Raw genomic sequence first — 16,731 nt, 5'->3', positions numbered from 1 at the left:
TGACGGGACTTGGTGATAGTCTGTCTGGTGAGGGAGAGGGAAGAATTGAGTATAGCTTCCATGTTTCTGCCTCAGTTGACCATTTCTTCACTTAACTTATGTAATTAATATCAACTAATAAGATAACCTAAAAATAATATTAATATGCTGTGTCCTAGGAGCCAGCTCCATCATGCTTTGTACTATTGCTGAGATACAATAATAAAGAAGAACATCCATGCCTTAAATTCTAGTGAGGTGGGGGATTCAGATAACAAACATGTGAACAATAAAACAAGTTTCTAGCGTCTGCTTCAAGAGTGTTCAGGTCAGGCCTACACATCCTGGCTGATTTGGAATGGATTTGCATTTTTGTTTTCTGGATGTAAGCTGCATTCTGCCTCTTCTCCAAGACTCCTATTAGATATATCTTCCCCTCATTCCAAGACTCCTGTTAGATATATCTTCTTCCTCATTCCAAGACTCCTATTAGCTATATCTTCCTCCTCATTCCCATGCTCCTTAGGGATTACTTTTGCTCACTCAGTATTTTTCCACCTGCAGGCATCTGTTGCTTCGAGTTTCACATATATGGTTTAGAAATCTTATGATTTTTTTTTTCATTTACTTTTTTTTTTGAGATGGGGATTTCACAGTGTTGATCAGGTTGGTCTTGAACTCCTGGGCTCAGGCGATCCTCCCAGTTCTGTCTCCCAAGGTTCTGAGATTATAGGCATGAGCCATTGCACCTGGCCTCTTATGATCTTTTTGGAATTAATTCGGGCTTGTTAGATTGTTTTTTTTTGTTGTTGTTGGTATATGTCTGTGAAAAAACATTTAGAGGTCCATGTTAACTTTATTTTCTACTGTGTAGTTTAAGAAATGTCAAAACCAGGAATACAGCCTGATTGGGCACGCTAGAGGCAAGAGTGGGAGAGGGTGAATTCACAGACCTGGCCAGTCACCTCCTGCCTTCAAGGTGATGATTTACTCGGCGATTCACAGACTTCGCTTGTACCAGAAATGTTTGGGGGAAATGTGCTAAGATTGCAGGTCCTCAGGCCCTTCCCCCAGCAATTCTGATTCTTGAAATTTCAGCTGGGGCTCAGGATCTGCATTTTGAAGCAAGTTCTCCGGGAGATTAGGTTGTGTTGTTCTACAGACAACATTTTTAGAAAGACTGATTTAGGGGAGGTGTTTTTGATCTCTGTTTCTTCTGTCATTTAAGAAGGTTTTTCAGTCACTTGGGCTGACTGATCAATACAGCTGATCACTCAGGACACAATATAAAGTTCTTACACAGAGAGAAGCTGACTTGAGCTATCTCTACGTCGAACGGGTCTTTTATAGTTTCAATCATATATGGATGAAAAAGATGCTGTATTCTTTTTATATGAACTACTTTGTGTATTTTATAAGTACTATAAATGTACGAATATCCCATTTACCAGACATTTGGGGTGCATGGTATAGACAACTGAAGGTTATTCCTTTAAGTTGCACTTTTTTTTTTTTTGCTTTATTTCAACCATTTTCATGGAACTATTTCTTAATTTAGTATATGTTTCTCTCGTTTGGCAAACACAATCTACTGAAGATAGTTAAATCTTTTCAGGATCATCATATATGTTTTTCATTCTTTCAGGTCTGACTTAGATTTGCTAAAGCTCCTCCACTGAATAGCCTCAAATGTGTTCGCTCTTTGAGTCTGCCATGGTTTTTAGAGCTTTTCTTTTCCCTGACTGTTATCTGTCATTTCCCTTGCGCATTACTGTGCCTGCCTCTAGGAGCTTTCTAATTTGCTCTGGGGCTGGGAAATCATGTGACTGCAGACTATATGTTGAGTAATAGTGAAGAGGATTTGAATGAGTTTTTGAGAAGCTGTTCTAGGAATAAAATGAATGTACTTTGCTGTGTTGACTTGGTGACATTATTCTAGTGGCTCAGCTACCTTCTTCTAACTTACTTTCTGATCCTTAACTGCAGTTGTCATGTTTGTGACCTCCTGACAAGTGAGATATTGCTAGAAATCATTTATCTTGATCTGAAACCTTTGTCTCCCCCAGTTGTGTTAGTGTTTTTGTGTATACAGTTCTCTAATGTGAAACGTATAAGGATTAAAACTAAAAAAATTCTCAGGCCAAAAATAGATAAATTGAGATATTGCCAAGTTATATGAAGAAAACACATTGGAATAAGGAGATTATAAGAATGACATGAGGTATTTATTATGTTTATTCAAGAGAAGAAATAGACAAGGATAAAGGAGGAGCAAGTTTCAGAAAGGTGATGGATTCTTTGCACTTGTTTCTTGGAGTTACTTGTGGGGCTTCCAGGTTCCAGGAACACTTTTACACTGCTGGTGGGAATGTAAACTAGTACAACCACTATGGAAAACAGTGTGGAGATTCCTTAAAGAACTAAAAGTAGAACTATCATTTGATCCAGCAATCCCATTACTGGGTGTCTACCCAGAGGAAAAGAAGCCATGATATGAAAGACAATTGCATATGCATGTTTATAGCAGCATAAGTCACAATTGCAAAAATGTGGAACCAACCCAAATGCCCATCAATCAATGAGTGGATAAAGAAAATTATATATATATATAAAATATATATACACATATATAATATATATACATATATATTTATATAACATATATTATATATATATATAGATATGCATGCCATGGAATACTACTCAGCCATAAAAAGGAATGAAATAATGGCATTCGCAGCAACCTGGATGGAGTTGGAGACTGTTATTCTACGTGAAGTAACTCAGGAATGGAAAACCAAACATCATATGTTCTCACTTATAAGTGGGAGCTAAGCTATGAGGACGCAGAGGCATAGGAATGATACAGTGGACTTTGGGGACTTGGGGGGAATGGTGGGAAGGAGGTGAGGGATAAAAGACTACACACTGGGTACAGTATAAACTGCTCAGTTGATGGGTATCCCAGAATCTCAGAAATCACCGCTAAAGAACTTATCCATGTAACCAAATACCACTTGTTCCCTAAAAACTATTGAAATAAAAAAAAAAGCTAAAACATTTCAAAATAAGATAGAAACATTAAATATCTAATGAATGAAAAAATAACACTGAATATACTGAAGATAAAAGTGAAACAAGGCAAAAATACAAATTCCAAAATGAAAGTATCTGTACTAACTTCACGCAGGTGGCGTGAGGTGGTGCTGAGAACCAGCAGGCCTTCTTTGGGCCAAATTTCTGGTTACAGATCCCACAAATAGAAAACAGGACCTTTGGGCTCTCCCATATTTGCAGAAGATTCAACACTTCATTCCTTCTAGGTTAAAAATAAGAATGTGGGAGGGAGATGCCTCCTAGAGAGCATTGAGCTCTAGGTTATTCATCTCCTCCCCGTAAATCAAGCAAAAGCACCCACGATCTACTCTCCCCAAACCCAGCTTTTAAATTAAGTTTTAACTCAGAATGAGAGTGAGAAATTCCTTAATAGCAGTATATAAATAATTTTTGTGTTTTGACCAAATTTAATTCAGGCATATCTTAAAAAGATCAATGTTAATCATATTTAAAATTATGTTTTAAAGTTAATTTAAATTATATGTTTAGTCTGTCATAGATATTAAACACAATATGAATTTTTAAAAAAAGAAAGTGCAGTCAGAATAGAGTTACCAGTCAGCGTAAAATAATTTGTCTCATCAAAGATCATGACAAGGAAGAAGTGGACAGAGGTGGCAGGGCACAGAGTCAGGGATTTGAGAACAGGGGTTTCAGTCAACTGAGAGGCTCCCGTGGGAGAAGGAGCATCAAACAGAGAAAACAGGACTCATTCTTGCAAATGTTTTTCTGAAAATGGCCCAAGTGGCAGATAGGTTCAGATATGAGGACCTTGTAGACTTGACTTGAAATGCCCACCATGGAGATATTCTTTCTTCTGTCTGAGAGACTGGTTGATTATTGTCTTAAGAGTGAGCCTCTGGGGCTTCCTCTAGTGGAGAAACAGTCCAAACCAAAAAGAGCCGGTCCATCGGATAGCTGGTGTAAAAATGGACAATGTCTTTTCCAATGGCCTGGCCATTTACATAAAGGCACATATTGGGGCATGGAGTTCTTTAGTTTGGGACTCCTTAATTTTGGTTTAAAATGTGTGCAAGGAGGTCCCCTTGGTCCCTGTAACTGTTGTGGCTCTAAAGACATGTGTCTGTTTGCCTTTTGTAAGGAGTTTCCCCACTGTGGCTGCTGTAACTCTATGTTGCCTTTGCTAAGGGTCACAACATTTATTTAGAAAAACACAGGTTCTGGATCCAAAGTTCTTTTACATGAAATTGGCTGGAGTTCTAGATCATTGAGTTCTAGAATCCTCAGATCCAGATGAGCCCATGATTCCCTGTCTTCTGGTAATCTTACCTATCTACTGAACCCAGTCCAGTTTCTAATTTGACCCAGTCAGACACCTGAGGCCTTCCTACAGACCCAGCCTGATTTCTGTCATGACTTCTGAACCAATCTGCATCAAACAAAGTGCTCAAATATACTCAGAGAGCCCAAAATACAAATTCACAGAGCTCAGAATCCAAGAGAGAACTCAACCATGACCCCAGTTGCTGCCAGAGATCAATGCACAGTGGGCCCTGGCAGTTACCTTTGCTTGGTCTCTCGGTGTTTCTGGGAATCACCACAGGTCTACTTTGAATCCTGTTTCTGGCACCTGGAGCAGCCTGATGTTTCTGCTGACATCTCCTCAATCAGAACAATCACAAAAGGCCTCATCTGGCTCCAACAAGCCTGAGAAATGTAGTTTTTATTCTGGAAGGCCATGTGTACTAAAGTTGGGAAGGGATATGAAGAGATAAACTGTCTTCACGCTGGCATTTGCGTTTGGCCATTCATTGCTAATATTTTCCTATAACATCCAAGAGGGGGAAGGTCTCTCCTAGTGTCTCAGGTAGAAAGTTCCAGAGCTTTAATCAAAGCAGCTGTAGAGGAGATAGAAAAAAAAAAAACTCAGACTGATGGTTATGTGAAGGGGAAAAAGGTGTCAAGAAAGGTGAACGTTTGGCTTTGAAGTGGCAATGATTTTCTAGGGCATACTATGTGATGAAATTGCAAAAGAGAATAAAAATGCCCATTTAAAGTATATTACTAATATTAAATGGAGATACATTTGGAAAGAGAGTGTATACAGGAAAATTTAAAATGTGGAGGTATCTGGTCCCTTGGGCTTCTGCAGCATGTGTAGGCTCTGCTGGAGTGGAAGGACACCCAGCCAAGGCATAGTGACCTGGAGGTGACTCCTGGCTCTGTCACCCGCAAGTCACCTGGCTTTGCTGTGCCACAGTTTCAGCATCTAAAAATCTTGGTGATCATTTCTGTGGCACTCAGGGTCTCTCCCACATCTGAATTCTGTGAGTCCTTAAGTTCTAGATGTCTAGTAGGTTTCAGGTCAGTGAGGAAACCCTTAGCACCTTAGTCCCCAGCAGGATGAAAGGTGCCATCTGGGTGAAGAAGCCATTTTAGGCCTTCAGTGGGGGGACACTTGTCGATTGTGTAGCTACACTCGGGATCTGTTGTCTGTACTGTCCTTGTTTTCCCTCTGATAGGGTTTGGATCTGTGTCCCCACTAAATCTCATACTGAATTGTGATCTCCATTGTTGGAAGTGGGGCCTGTTGGGAGGTGATGGGGGATCATGGGAGTGGAGTCCTCATGAATGGTTTAGCACCATCCCCCCTTCATACTCTCTCTTGCTCTAGTTCTGGCCATGTGATGTACCGGCTCCCCCTTCCCCCTCCGCCATGATTCTAAGTTTCCTGAGGCCTCCCCAGGAGCTGAGCAGATGCCAGCCATGCTTCCTGGACAGCCTGCAGATCCATGAGCCAATTAAACCTCTTTTCTTTATAAATTACCCAGTCTCAGGTATTTTTTTATAGTAATATGGGGCTGGACTAATACACCCTCCTTGTTCCTGTGAACTTTAGGAATTACCACAAATATACCTAAAGGGGACTCTGTGGTTGGAACAAGCAATTTTAACATGCATGAAGGGGCGCTAAAACAAAGTACTGGTGCTCCTTCATCTACTGTGGGGTTATAGCCTGAGAAACCCATCCTAAATTGAAAATATTGTAGGTTGAAAATACATTGAATTCACCTAGCCTATTGAACATCAAAGCGTAATCTAGCCTACCTTAAACATGCTCAGAACACTTACATAAGCCTATGGTTGGGTAGAATCAACTGGCATCACAGTTCACTGCAGAGTACTGGCTGCCCACCCTCGTGATCGTGGGGTTGACTGGGAGCTGCGGCTCATGGCTGCTGCCCAGCTTCACAAGAGAGTATCCCACCACATGTCGCTAGCCCAGAAAAAGATCAAAATTTAAAATTTGACGCACAGTTTCTGCTGAAAGTATAGCGCTTTTGCACCACTGTAAAGTCAAACAATTGTGAAGTTGAGCCATCCTAAGTTGGGGACTGTCTGTAATGGTAAATATTTCCTGTTGGTAATAGCTAATTCATCTGTTATAGCACTAAATCAGTTCATCATCCTTTACAATTGAGAGGCAGGTCTCAGGGATATATTCAGTTCTGTGGTAACCAGCAACTAAGATCAACAACAGTTATGTTCAGTTATTCAAGAAATAGTAAGCTAGAAGCCTAGGAAAAAGAAAAGGTAAAACTCATGAGAGAAAATCATCAGAGCTGAAAGTTAGATAAGAGAATTAGCCTTTTATGTTGATTAGGTGTTTTTTTGTTGTTGTTGTTATTGTTGTTGTTGCTTTTTCGAGACAGGGTCTCACTCTGTCGCCTAGACTGGAGTGCAGTGGTGTGATCTAGGTTTACAGCAACCTCCGCCTCCCAGGCTCAAGTGATTCTTCTGCCTCAGCCTCCCGAGTAGCTGGGATTACAGGCACGCGTCACCATGCCCGGCTAATTTTTGTATTTTTAGTAGGGACAGGGTTTCACTATATTGGCCAGGCTGGTCTCGAACTCCTAACGTCAGGTGATCTGCCTGCCTCGGCCTCCCAAAGTGCTAGGATTACAGGTGTGAGCCACCGCCCCCAGCCGATAAGGTTTTGTACAAGTGCCAAAATATTGTCATTGATAATATTTTCAGCATTTCAACTTTTCAGTTATTTTAAAACCTGGAATTTCTAATAGTATAGCACATTGCTCTGCCTCTGAGAGGCTCTCGCACACCCCGACCTTCAGAGCTCAGCCTATGACTGTTTTCTTTCGAGTTCCTGGTATTTCAGTTGTGTGTCTGAGTAACCACACCTAGTTCATCTTAGACTTTGAAGTGTCTAAAATGTTAGGTCTTGCGTAAAATATGAAATGCTTTAAGGAATTGTTAATTGTGAGATGAATACGTCACAAAATAACTAACACTATCCAAAAGAAAGCAGATATTATTTGTTTTGACATTTCTTTAATGTAGAAAAGTCACTTTGACACATACAAATGGTAAAATATACATTAAATATAGATAACATGCTAGGATTAGCTATACCATAACAACAGAATACACAGATTTTTAGATTTTATTTTTAAAATTTATTTTATTATTGGCTTTTTAAAGAAACAGGGTCTTGCTCTGTCACTCAGGCTGGAGTGCAGTGGCACGATCTTGGCTCACTGCAGCCTCCACCTCTGGGGCTCAAGCAATTCTCTCACTCCAGCCTCCCAAGTTTCTGGGACCACAGGAGCATCCCATCAGGCCTGGCTAATTTTATTTTTGGTAGAGATGGGGTCTCACTGTGTTGCCCAGGCTGGTCTTGAACTCCTGGGCTCAAATGATCCTCCTACCTCAGCTTCCCACAGTGCTAGGATTACAGGCGTGAGCCACAGCACCTGGCAACACATTTTGAAAATAATATTGTTTCTTAATAATCAGATCTTGCTTTCTGCCATCCCTAATATTCCTAGTCAAGAAAAAAAATGGCTTCAACTTTTTGTTCAAAGCTTTCAGGATATATTCCTAAAGAAATCTCAGTAATATTTCTTCTGGCCTTTTTGAGAGCAAGATTTGAAGGAATTTTTATTGCACTCTTTTAAAAAAAGCAAATGAGGGATAGCTCTCTTCAGTGACAAGCCAAACTATGAAAACATCCAGACCCACAATCCTTCCTGTGCCAGTGTCAGGCTGCCCCTAAGGACAGGGAAGTCCTGGGGAGAAAGCATTTTGCCTAGATGAACACATGAATTCAACATTCGTGTGCATGCTTCCGGTGAGTTGAGAAATCTAGATGACCCGAAAAGATTTTCTTGCAAAACAATATCCCTCAAAACCCCGTTGCATAATGGCTTTTGTTTTAAACTTTTTTGAGTAAGGGATCTTTTTGCTGAGTGGCTAGACATTCTCCAAACAAACCCCCCAACCCTCACAGGTACAGCCTGTTTTGCTGTCTGCTCTCCAACTCCCTCCTGTGACTCGAAGGAGGAGATTTGATAGCCCAGGGTGAAGTTTCAACCTCCTGTGGCCACTCCACCCTTAGGTGGGTGCCTAGTCATGCCAGGAAAAAAAAAAAAAAAAAAAAAAAGCCGGGGGAAGAGAAAGGGCAGGCGGGCCTAGGTGAAGTCATCCAATGAAGGTTACTGGCTGAGCAGGGACACCTTCTCACAGGACTGGAGAGAGAATGCGGGGCAGCTGGGCAGGGCTCACTTCCAGCCGCCTGTCACGGTACTGGGAGTAAGAGGTGACCTATTTATTTTTAGAAGGGGGCAGTGATAATAACCCCGCTCCTAGCTTCATTCAAGGCAGGCAGGCGCTTTGGAAGTTTGTAAACACCAACTTTCTGAGTAAGGGAGGAGCACTTTTTTTCCAAAAAGGAAAGAACGTCTCTACTGGGTTTTTTTCCTCCTGATATTCAGCATTAGAGTAGAAAAGAAACTATTGTTTGGCCACATTACCTGCGGTTAGCAGGTGCTGCAGCCTTCGCCACTGTTATTATTTTTAAAAGGCAGAAATGCCTGAAGGTGAAGACTTTGGACCAGGCAAAAGGTAATTGTGATATATACGTACTTACTTATTATTCAGTCGGTTTCATTGGCTAGTTATCTTTTTTAAAATATTATGACTAATTTAAAAAGGAGTTTAAAATGTAAAAATATTAAGAATGCAGTCCTTGAATTCCAGGAAACATAATTTTCTTTGGCACGAACTCACTCAAGAGAGACAAATAACTTAATGTCCTCTTAAAAACTTATGCCAGTAAGTGCTTTTCTTGAATCAGAAAGTGATGGCCTGAAATTTTTTAAAAAAGTGTTTCCCAGCACATCATGTAGAATCTACTTGAATGTTTTAATGTTGAATTTTTAACATTAGATGATAGTTGTTGGAAATCTAAGCTATTGAACATTTTTAAAAACCTTTTGCATTTTAAAGATTTGTTAAGCATTTCTAAAGTTTAAACATTGGACCAATATACCATTTTGATATTGTAAAACTTTTTAAAACCACAGTTGTTATTGTTGAAAATGTGATTACTTGGGTTCCCTTTACAGGGAGTACATTAATTGTATCACTGTTCATATTAATATCTAACTCTAAGAAGGGGGAGATAAAGAGGAGGGAAAGGAAGCAGACAATTAATTCCTGCTCATATGAGCATAATTGTGCCCAGAGTGAAAGTCTGCATTTTAGCCCCATTGCTGTGAACAACTTTTGTATGAGTCAGTTAGATGCCTTCATTGGAATTCTAATTGGGGCCATTGAAATTTGGATATGAAATAGACAGAAAATTATTAAACAAGAAAAGGAGTTGGACAATTTTCTTGCCAAAGAAAGTGGAAACTGGTAACTCTCTAGGAAACAAGGGCACCAAAATATAATTTTGTCATTGTATTAAAGACAAGCATCCCCTTTCAGCCATGGGTATATGGGGCATGTTTGTGTGTGTGGTAATTATAATCAGTTGTAGTAGAGTCTGTAAAAGCTAATTCTCTCTAGTTTTCTAGTTTCCATTTTCTTACAAATTCCTTCCTAGTACATCAACATTATGTTGACATTTAATTGAACAATGAAACAACTTTCTATATAAAATGACACAGTAAACCAAGTACTTGAAGATGACATTTACAGAAATGCTTAGAGTGGGATAAGGGTTAACTAGCTGGTTAGGAAAACATTTCCAGAAAAGTGTAAATGTCAGATTCAGTTTCGAGATGATGGATTGATTTACTTGTATGTATCCCCTTCATGACATTTTAACATTTCTGGAGGCAGGACTTTTATTTTTCTTTTGGCACCTACGCACTCCCACCAGCTCTCTATGTAGAATTTTGCACAGAATAGGCATTTTTAATACATGCTTGTAGAATGAAATGTGTAGATAAGCTATTTGATATGTGCAGTACATATTTATGGGGCCTACTCATTTTAGAGGTTGAAAGAAGGGAGAAATTTGGCAGAAATGTGGTTAGGGTTGCTTTAATGAAATGCAATATTTTCACAATTAAGTAGTAATTATTGATAAATATTTTGAACCAACAGTTTGTGATATATACTAAACAAACATAAGAATTTTTTTCTAAGAATGTCTTACTGGTTAACAAGGGTAACCAGATAAGAGTGTATAGATATTATATAGCTATACACTCACATAACCATATATTATACACACATATAATGATTATTATTACCAAGGATTAGTAATATATTGGAATGAAAATGGGAGACTCCCCCTCCTTTGAGGTAGCATATTCCTGTGCCACCTCCCCCTGCTACCTGTAGTTTTAATTTTGATACCTTTAAGCTTTTACCCATTGGTGGTTTTCTATACAATATACTTTGTCTTACTTCATACATTTGTTTTTTCCCCTATCTGTGCAGAAAGAAAGGGCATCCCAGACAGGGAGAAAGTTTAGAGCTAGGCTAGAAATAAAAGATTACAACTGGCCTGGTGCCATGGCTCACACCTGTAATCCCAGCACTTTGGAAGGCCAAGGCAGGAGGATCCGTTGGGTCCAAGGGTTTGAGACCAGCCTGGGCAATATAGGGAGACTCTGTCTGTACAAAAAATACAAAAAATTAACCAGGTGTGTGCTGCATCAGGGGTGCTGAGGTGGATCACCTGAGCCCGGGAGGTGGAGATTGCAGTGAGCTATGATCAGACCACTGTACTCCAACCTGGGTGACAGAGTAAGACCCTGTCTCAAAAAAACCAAAAAAAGATTGCAATGGAACAGGAATTTGACTCTTGCTACCTTTGAGATGAAATGCCATCAGACAAGTCTTTGGGTGCCTTGTCTGAAAGAGAAATAACTGTTGGAAGTTGTTCATCTACTGACAAAGTGCATTCTTAGAGCTTGATTGCAGCAGGTTCTAGTTGAGTCTCACACTGAGGCTTTTTCATGTGACTTCAGTCCCATTTTGGCACTTGGTGTCCTAGATTGCTCTGGGACCATCAGTGAGCTAAATCTCAGTTTGGTTTTTAAAAAATCAGTGGAAGCCAAATGCTCCGCAGCTTCATAAGTGTATCCGGGTGTAGGGCCCAGGCATCCGGGGCAGACTGCTGTGTGTGCCCTGGTCTGATGGCCCCGAGGCACCATTTGATATTCACCAAATGGACTTGGTGAACCAATGGCCTGAGAGGGGGCAGGTCCAGGAGAGACCCTCCTCCTTGTGGTTTATCTTTTGTCAGCAATACGTGGTATTAGTAGGAGCCTCTGGAGACTCCATGCCCTTTTCCAAGGTCAAGAGACGAGGGGAGAGGGTGAGCCTGAATGCCACTCTGAAGCAGGCGAGGAAGGCAGAAGCCCAAACAGGGAGCCTCAGGGGCCAGAGAAGAAGGAAAGAACAATGGGGGCAGCGACTAGGATAGCAGACAGGTTCAAGAAATAGGAGGAAACGTGTACCCTGGCCAGAGGCCTGGCTCTGCAATGGTTCCTTGGCCCCATCTTGGAGCCGGGGCCTGGGAGGGCCTCTGACTCCTTCAGCAAGCAGCCTGGGCTGAGGGGTGTGGAAAGGGGGACGGTCCCTGTTCCAGCTGTCCTGAAGGGAGACGGACCCTAGGCACCAAGACGGAGCTCTTCATGCATCTTCTTGTGGAAGCGCTTTCCGGATAACTTCCGGATCATTGTGTTCACACGTTCATTGCTTCACTTGGTAGGGCTTTATGGCGCTCCCAATGTCAGCCAGCTGCGGTGCCAGGAGCTAGGGTGATGTCAGGCCCCTGCTGTCACGGAGCACACAGCCCAGGTGTGGAGACAGACCCCAAGGTGAAAAATAAGTAAGCAAGAGTATTTCAGATAATAGGGGCTGAGGAAATGAAACTTAAAATGGCTTGTGGGAGAGTACCTGGCGTGCAGGCTGGGGGAGGGGATTAACAGCAGAATGTCACCTGCTAATCCAGGCCCCTGTGAAACATCGTACTGGACTTGTCATACAGTAAGGACTGAAAAGTTTGTCTGCAAAGCCACTGAGTCCATACAACGGGAATTTAGTAATACCAGTTTTGGTTCCTCACAGGCCTTTTGTGATCGCTGGACTCTGGAGCAGTAGGGTTGCCATACATTTGTGTTCTGGATACGCGAAGGTTATTGTATTTAAGACCACCAAAGCACTTTTAAAGCCGAAACGTCATTCGTAATTGCACTGAATTTTATTCTTGGAAGTTTAAAAGAAATGGACTTAAATATATTCTGCAATCCAGATGTTTTAATAATTCAGATTAGCCAGACTTTAGGCTTAATTTTACATTGTTGACAAAGCCTATTGTTGATATTACCGTTTCTTTAAAAAATCGGGTGAGGAGGGGAAAAGCCTGGCACAGGAGCCTGACCAGGGTGCAGTTGGGATTCCCATGAGCTAGCGTATTTCAGCTTTTGTATGTTTGAAAAGGTCGTATGTGGCCTTTGGTTTTGAAACAAGTACAGAGAGCTGAAGTAAACAAAGTTCACACAGCTGTGAAGTGAGGGAGTTGCAATTTGAAGGCAAGTGGCTGACTCCTGAGGAGCCTGTGCAGTTAGACACGTATGTAGCTGTTATGTGCTGGCGATACCCCGGGTGTGTTTAGCACTTAGAAGGGCAATGTGGGCGCAGAAAGGTCAGTAGGGTTGACACCCAAGGAGAAAGGAGAGAGTGGCTGAAGTGGGAGAGGTACATAGGAGTCCTTCGCTGGGCTGTGTAGGCAGCATGTGACGGTGAATGTCATGGAATCTCCTCTCTGTGGTAGGGAAGCCCTGATCTTTAGCATTTGCTGATTCCTGTAGTGTAAATACTCCCACTGTGGTTGATTTGACATCACCACCTGAGGTCACTAAAAGTGGAGCTGGAACTATTCACAATAGCAAAGACATGGAATCAACCCAAATGCCCATCAACGATAGACTAGATAAAGAAAATGTGGTACATATACACCATGGAATACTATGCAGCTATAAAAAGGAATGAGATTGTGTCCTTTGCAGGGACATGGATGGAGCTGGAAGCCGTTATCCTCAGCAAACTAATGCAGGAACAGAAAACCAAACGCTGCATGTTCTCACAAGTGGAAGCTGAACAGTGAGAACACATGGACACACGGAGGGGAACAACACATACTGGGGCCTGTTGGGGGATGGGCTGGGGGGAGGGAGAGCATTAGGAAAAATAACCAATGCATGCTGGGCTTAATACCGAGGTGATGGGTTGGTAGGTGCAGCAGACCATCATGGCACACCTTTACCTATGTAACAAACCTGCACATCCTGCACGTGTACCCTGGAACTTAAAATAAAAATTAAAATAAAAAAAAGTGAAGCTGGAAAAAGAATCAAAATATTGGCTCTCATGAGCCTGCAGAGGTCATTCCCAATACACCACTGATTGTAGGCTAAGATAAGAGTGAGCATTTAATTCTAACTGTGCTGTGGCACCTTCATTTATATATCCCTAAGGTATAATAGACATTCAGTAAAGTTTGTGGAAGGAATTATTTAGTTTTCTTTTCTTTCTTTCTTTTTTTTTTTTTTTTTTGAGGTGGAGTCTCGCTCTGTTGCCCAGGCTGGAGTGCAGCTATCTTAACTCACTGCAGCCTCCGCCTCCCAGGTTCAAGCAGTTCTCTGCCTCAGCCTCCTGAGTAGTTGGAAATACAGGCGCCCGCCACCACGCCCAGCTAATTTTTTGGTATTTTTAGTAGAGATGGGGTTTCACCATCTTGGCCAGGCTGGTCTTGAACTCCTGACCTCATGATCCACCTACCTCGGGCTCCCAAAGTGCTGGGATTACAGGTGTGAGCCACAGCGCCTGGCCTATGGAATTATTCATTTTTCTTCCACTCTTCTACCATAGTCATGGAAAATGTCTCTTAGATATGGAAAATGTCTACCACTTTTGAAATCCTATTTTGTCCCAGCTGGGCTAATATTTAAAATTGATTAAGAACATGTAGAACAATGCAATCTTTTTGACGCAAGAGAGTTTGTTGAGTTTGTTTTGCGTGAGATATCTGAATCGCCAGTTAATAAGCAGTGTGCTTCCTAAACCCTTGCAGTGCCCCAGTGAGTTTCCTGTAATCACACTCCTGTGAAAGCTGATTTCTGTTTTATAAACACAGAGTGACTAATTCTTTGCTGCTGTTTGTAAAATGTGGTGAAGGTTTCTCTGGTTTACCATACCCAAGGAGGGCTGCAGCTGCTATGGGTGGCCATGGGGAGGGTGTGTCCTTGGTGACAGACAGGACAAAAGCCTAATTATGTTGGCTTCCGCTTATTCCCAGCCTCTTCTCTCTTTATGGCAAATCTGTGTCTAAATCTATTAGAGCGTCTTGCTGCTTCTCCACACCGGGCTAATCTCGGTCCTGCAGAAACTATGTGGGCATGAAGTCTTGCCTGAGGGCAAGTCTGGTGCACTACTATTCATATATTTTAAAAACAGCGTCTCTTTAAACAATTTTCCCACTAAAGGATGTTATAGCTGTTCATTTGGGAAGATAAAAATAGTATTGGGAAAAAAATATAATGGCGAACAGATCAACTGTAATCTTAATGCCCCGAAAAAATACTGTTATACTGTCTTCTAGTTCTTCCTGGATATATTTTCTTGGCAAAATTATAATAAGTATCTCATATGTACAATTTTGCCTGCTGCTTTTTTCTCTCAGCAGCATTTCTCAGTGGCATCTAGACATTTTAGAAGCATTTTTAAATGCCTGCAAAAATATCCTATCCTTTGGATTGACCCACCTTTATTATTGCCTGTTTCTGAAGGCCTGGGCCCAGAAGCTGGGACAGCATCAGTCCCACCATATTCAATTGGTCAGGCAGCCCAGGGGCCATGATTACAGGGGAGGGGACATAGAGCAAACTTTCCCTTGGGAAGAATGTCAAAGAAATTGGGCTTTAATTTACAACCAACTGAAAGAGAAAAAAAATGCTTACTTAGGCTGGGCGTGGTGGCTCACGCCTGTAATCCCAGCACTTTGGGAGGCCGAGGCGGGTGGATCACGAGGTCAGGAGATCGAGACAATCCTGGCTAACATGGTGAAACCCCGTCTCTACTAAAAATACAAAAAAAATTAGCCAGGCGTGGTGGTGGGCACCTGTAGTCCCAGCTACTTGGGAGGCTGAGGCAGGAGAATGGTGTGAACCCAGGAGGCGGAGCTTGCAGTGAGCCGAGATCGCGCCACTGCACTCCAGCTTGGGCAACAGAGTGAGACTCCATCTCAAAAAAAAAAAAAAAAAAAAAATGCTTACTTAATATTTATAGCTATACAATTTTATCAGTTGTTAGTGGAAAGGATATCTCTGGTAGTACTTGCCATCTGGTGCTCTCTTGTGCTCTTAAAAAAATGCAGGCCAGGCTGGGCGTGGTGGCTCACGCCTGTAATGCCAGCATTTTGGGGGGCCGAGGCAGGTGGATCATTTGAGGTCAGGAGTTCAAAACCAGCCTGACCAACATGGTGAAACCTTGCCGCTACTAAAAATACAAAAAAATTAGCTGGGCATGGTGGCACATGCCTGTAGTCCCAGATACTTGGGAGGCCGAGGGAGAAGAATTGCTTGAACCTGGGAGGTGGAGGTTGCAGTGAGCCAAGATCATACCACTGCACTCCAGCCTGGGCAACAGAGAGAAACTTCGTGTCAAAAATAAATAAATAAATAAATAAATAAAATAAATAAAAAAAAATTGCAGGCTAATGAACTCTTTCTCTAACAGAATGATGCGTAGTCGCTTGATAAATAGCTCTTCTACATGGAATAACTTTCCAGTTAATTGAAACTTGCATTTTCAAGTGTAAACACTGAACGATTTTAACCATTTTAACCATTCTGCTGGGTGGCTGTGAGCATGGGTTTTAGAATGATGCAATGCTGTTTTTACTCCTGGCTGCAAATCTCAGCCTTAACCAGGTACTAGCTGGGTGACCTGGGGTAAGCTACTTAATCTCTCTGAATTTCATTTTGTCATCAGCAAAATGGGGATAATAATACCTACTTTATAGGTTTGTTTTATAGATTAAATATGGTAAGCCACGTTAAATATTCACTTTAGTGAATGGCTCATTGTTAAGTCCTCAAAAGTAGTTGTTAACAATAATAAATGATACATAAGTTATACATTTCCTTAAGCAATACAAAATAGATCACATTGAGTGGAAACACCTCAAACCATCTGTGGTTTACCCCTAGAGAAAATCCTGATTGCCAGACATAATATATAGGGCAGGTCCTTAACATGTGGTCTACCTACTCTCTCTAGGTGGTAGTCTCTTTTAGGGGGTGTGCAAAGTTACCTGGGGCCCCTTTTCAGAAGCTCCAGCTCCCTAAACAG

The 16,731-nt window shown here is 41.6% G+C and overlaps 1 protein-coding gene across 5 annotated transcripts in view; it reads left to right on the top strand.

Annotated features, from left to right (window-relative positions):
• RETREG1 (reticulophagy regulator 1) overlaps nt 1–16,731 on the top strand; it is a 150,537-nt gene that overhangs the window by 99,593 nt on the left and 34,213 nt on the right. The window contains exon 1 of one of the 5 annotated variants that reach the window (XM_054489920.2): nt 8,375–8,979. The exons of the other annotated variants lie outside the window; for them this stretch is intronic. Coding sequence (XP_054345895.1) covers nt 8,945–8,979 — 35 coding nt within the window. The 5' untranslated portion in view covers nt 8,375–8,944. Of the gene's footprint in view, nt 1–8,374; nt 8,980–16,731 lie in introns of those variants that run through there. 5 annotated transcript variants of the gene reach the window in all.

The sequence above is a fragment of the Pongo pygmaeus genome, chromosome 4 (genome assembly GCF_028885625.2).
Source record: "Pongo pygmaeus isolate AG05252 chromosome 4, NHGRI_mPonPyg2-v2.0_pri, whole genome shotgun sequence".
NCBI lineage: Eukaryota > Metazoa > Chordata > Mammalia > Primates > Hominidae > Pongo > Pongo pygmaeus.
Note: the sequence above shows the minus strand (reverse complement) of the source record. Positions and strands in the feature narration are given on the sequence as shown.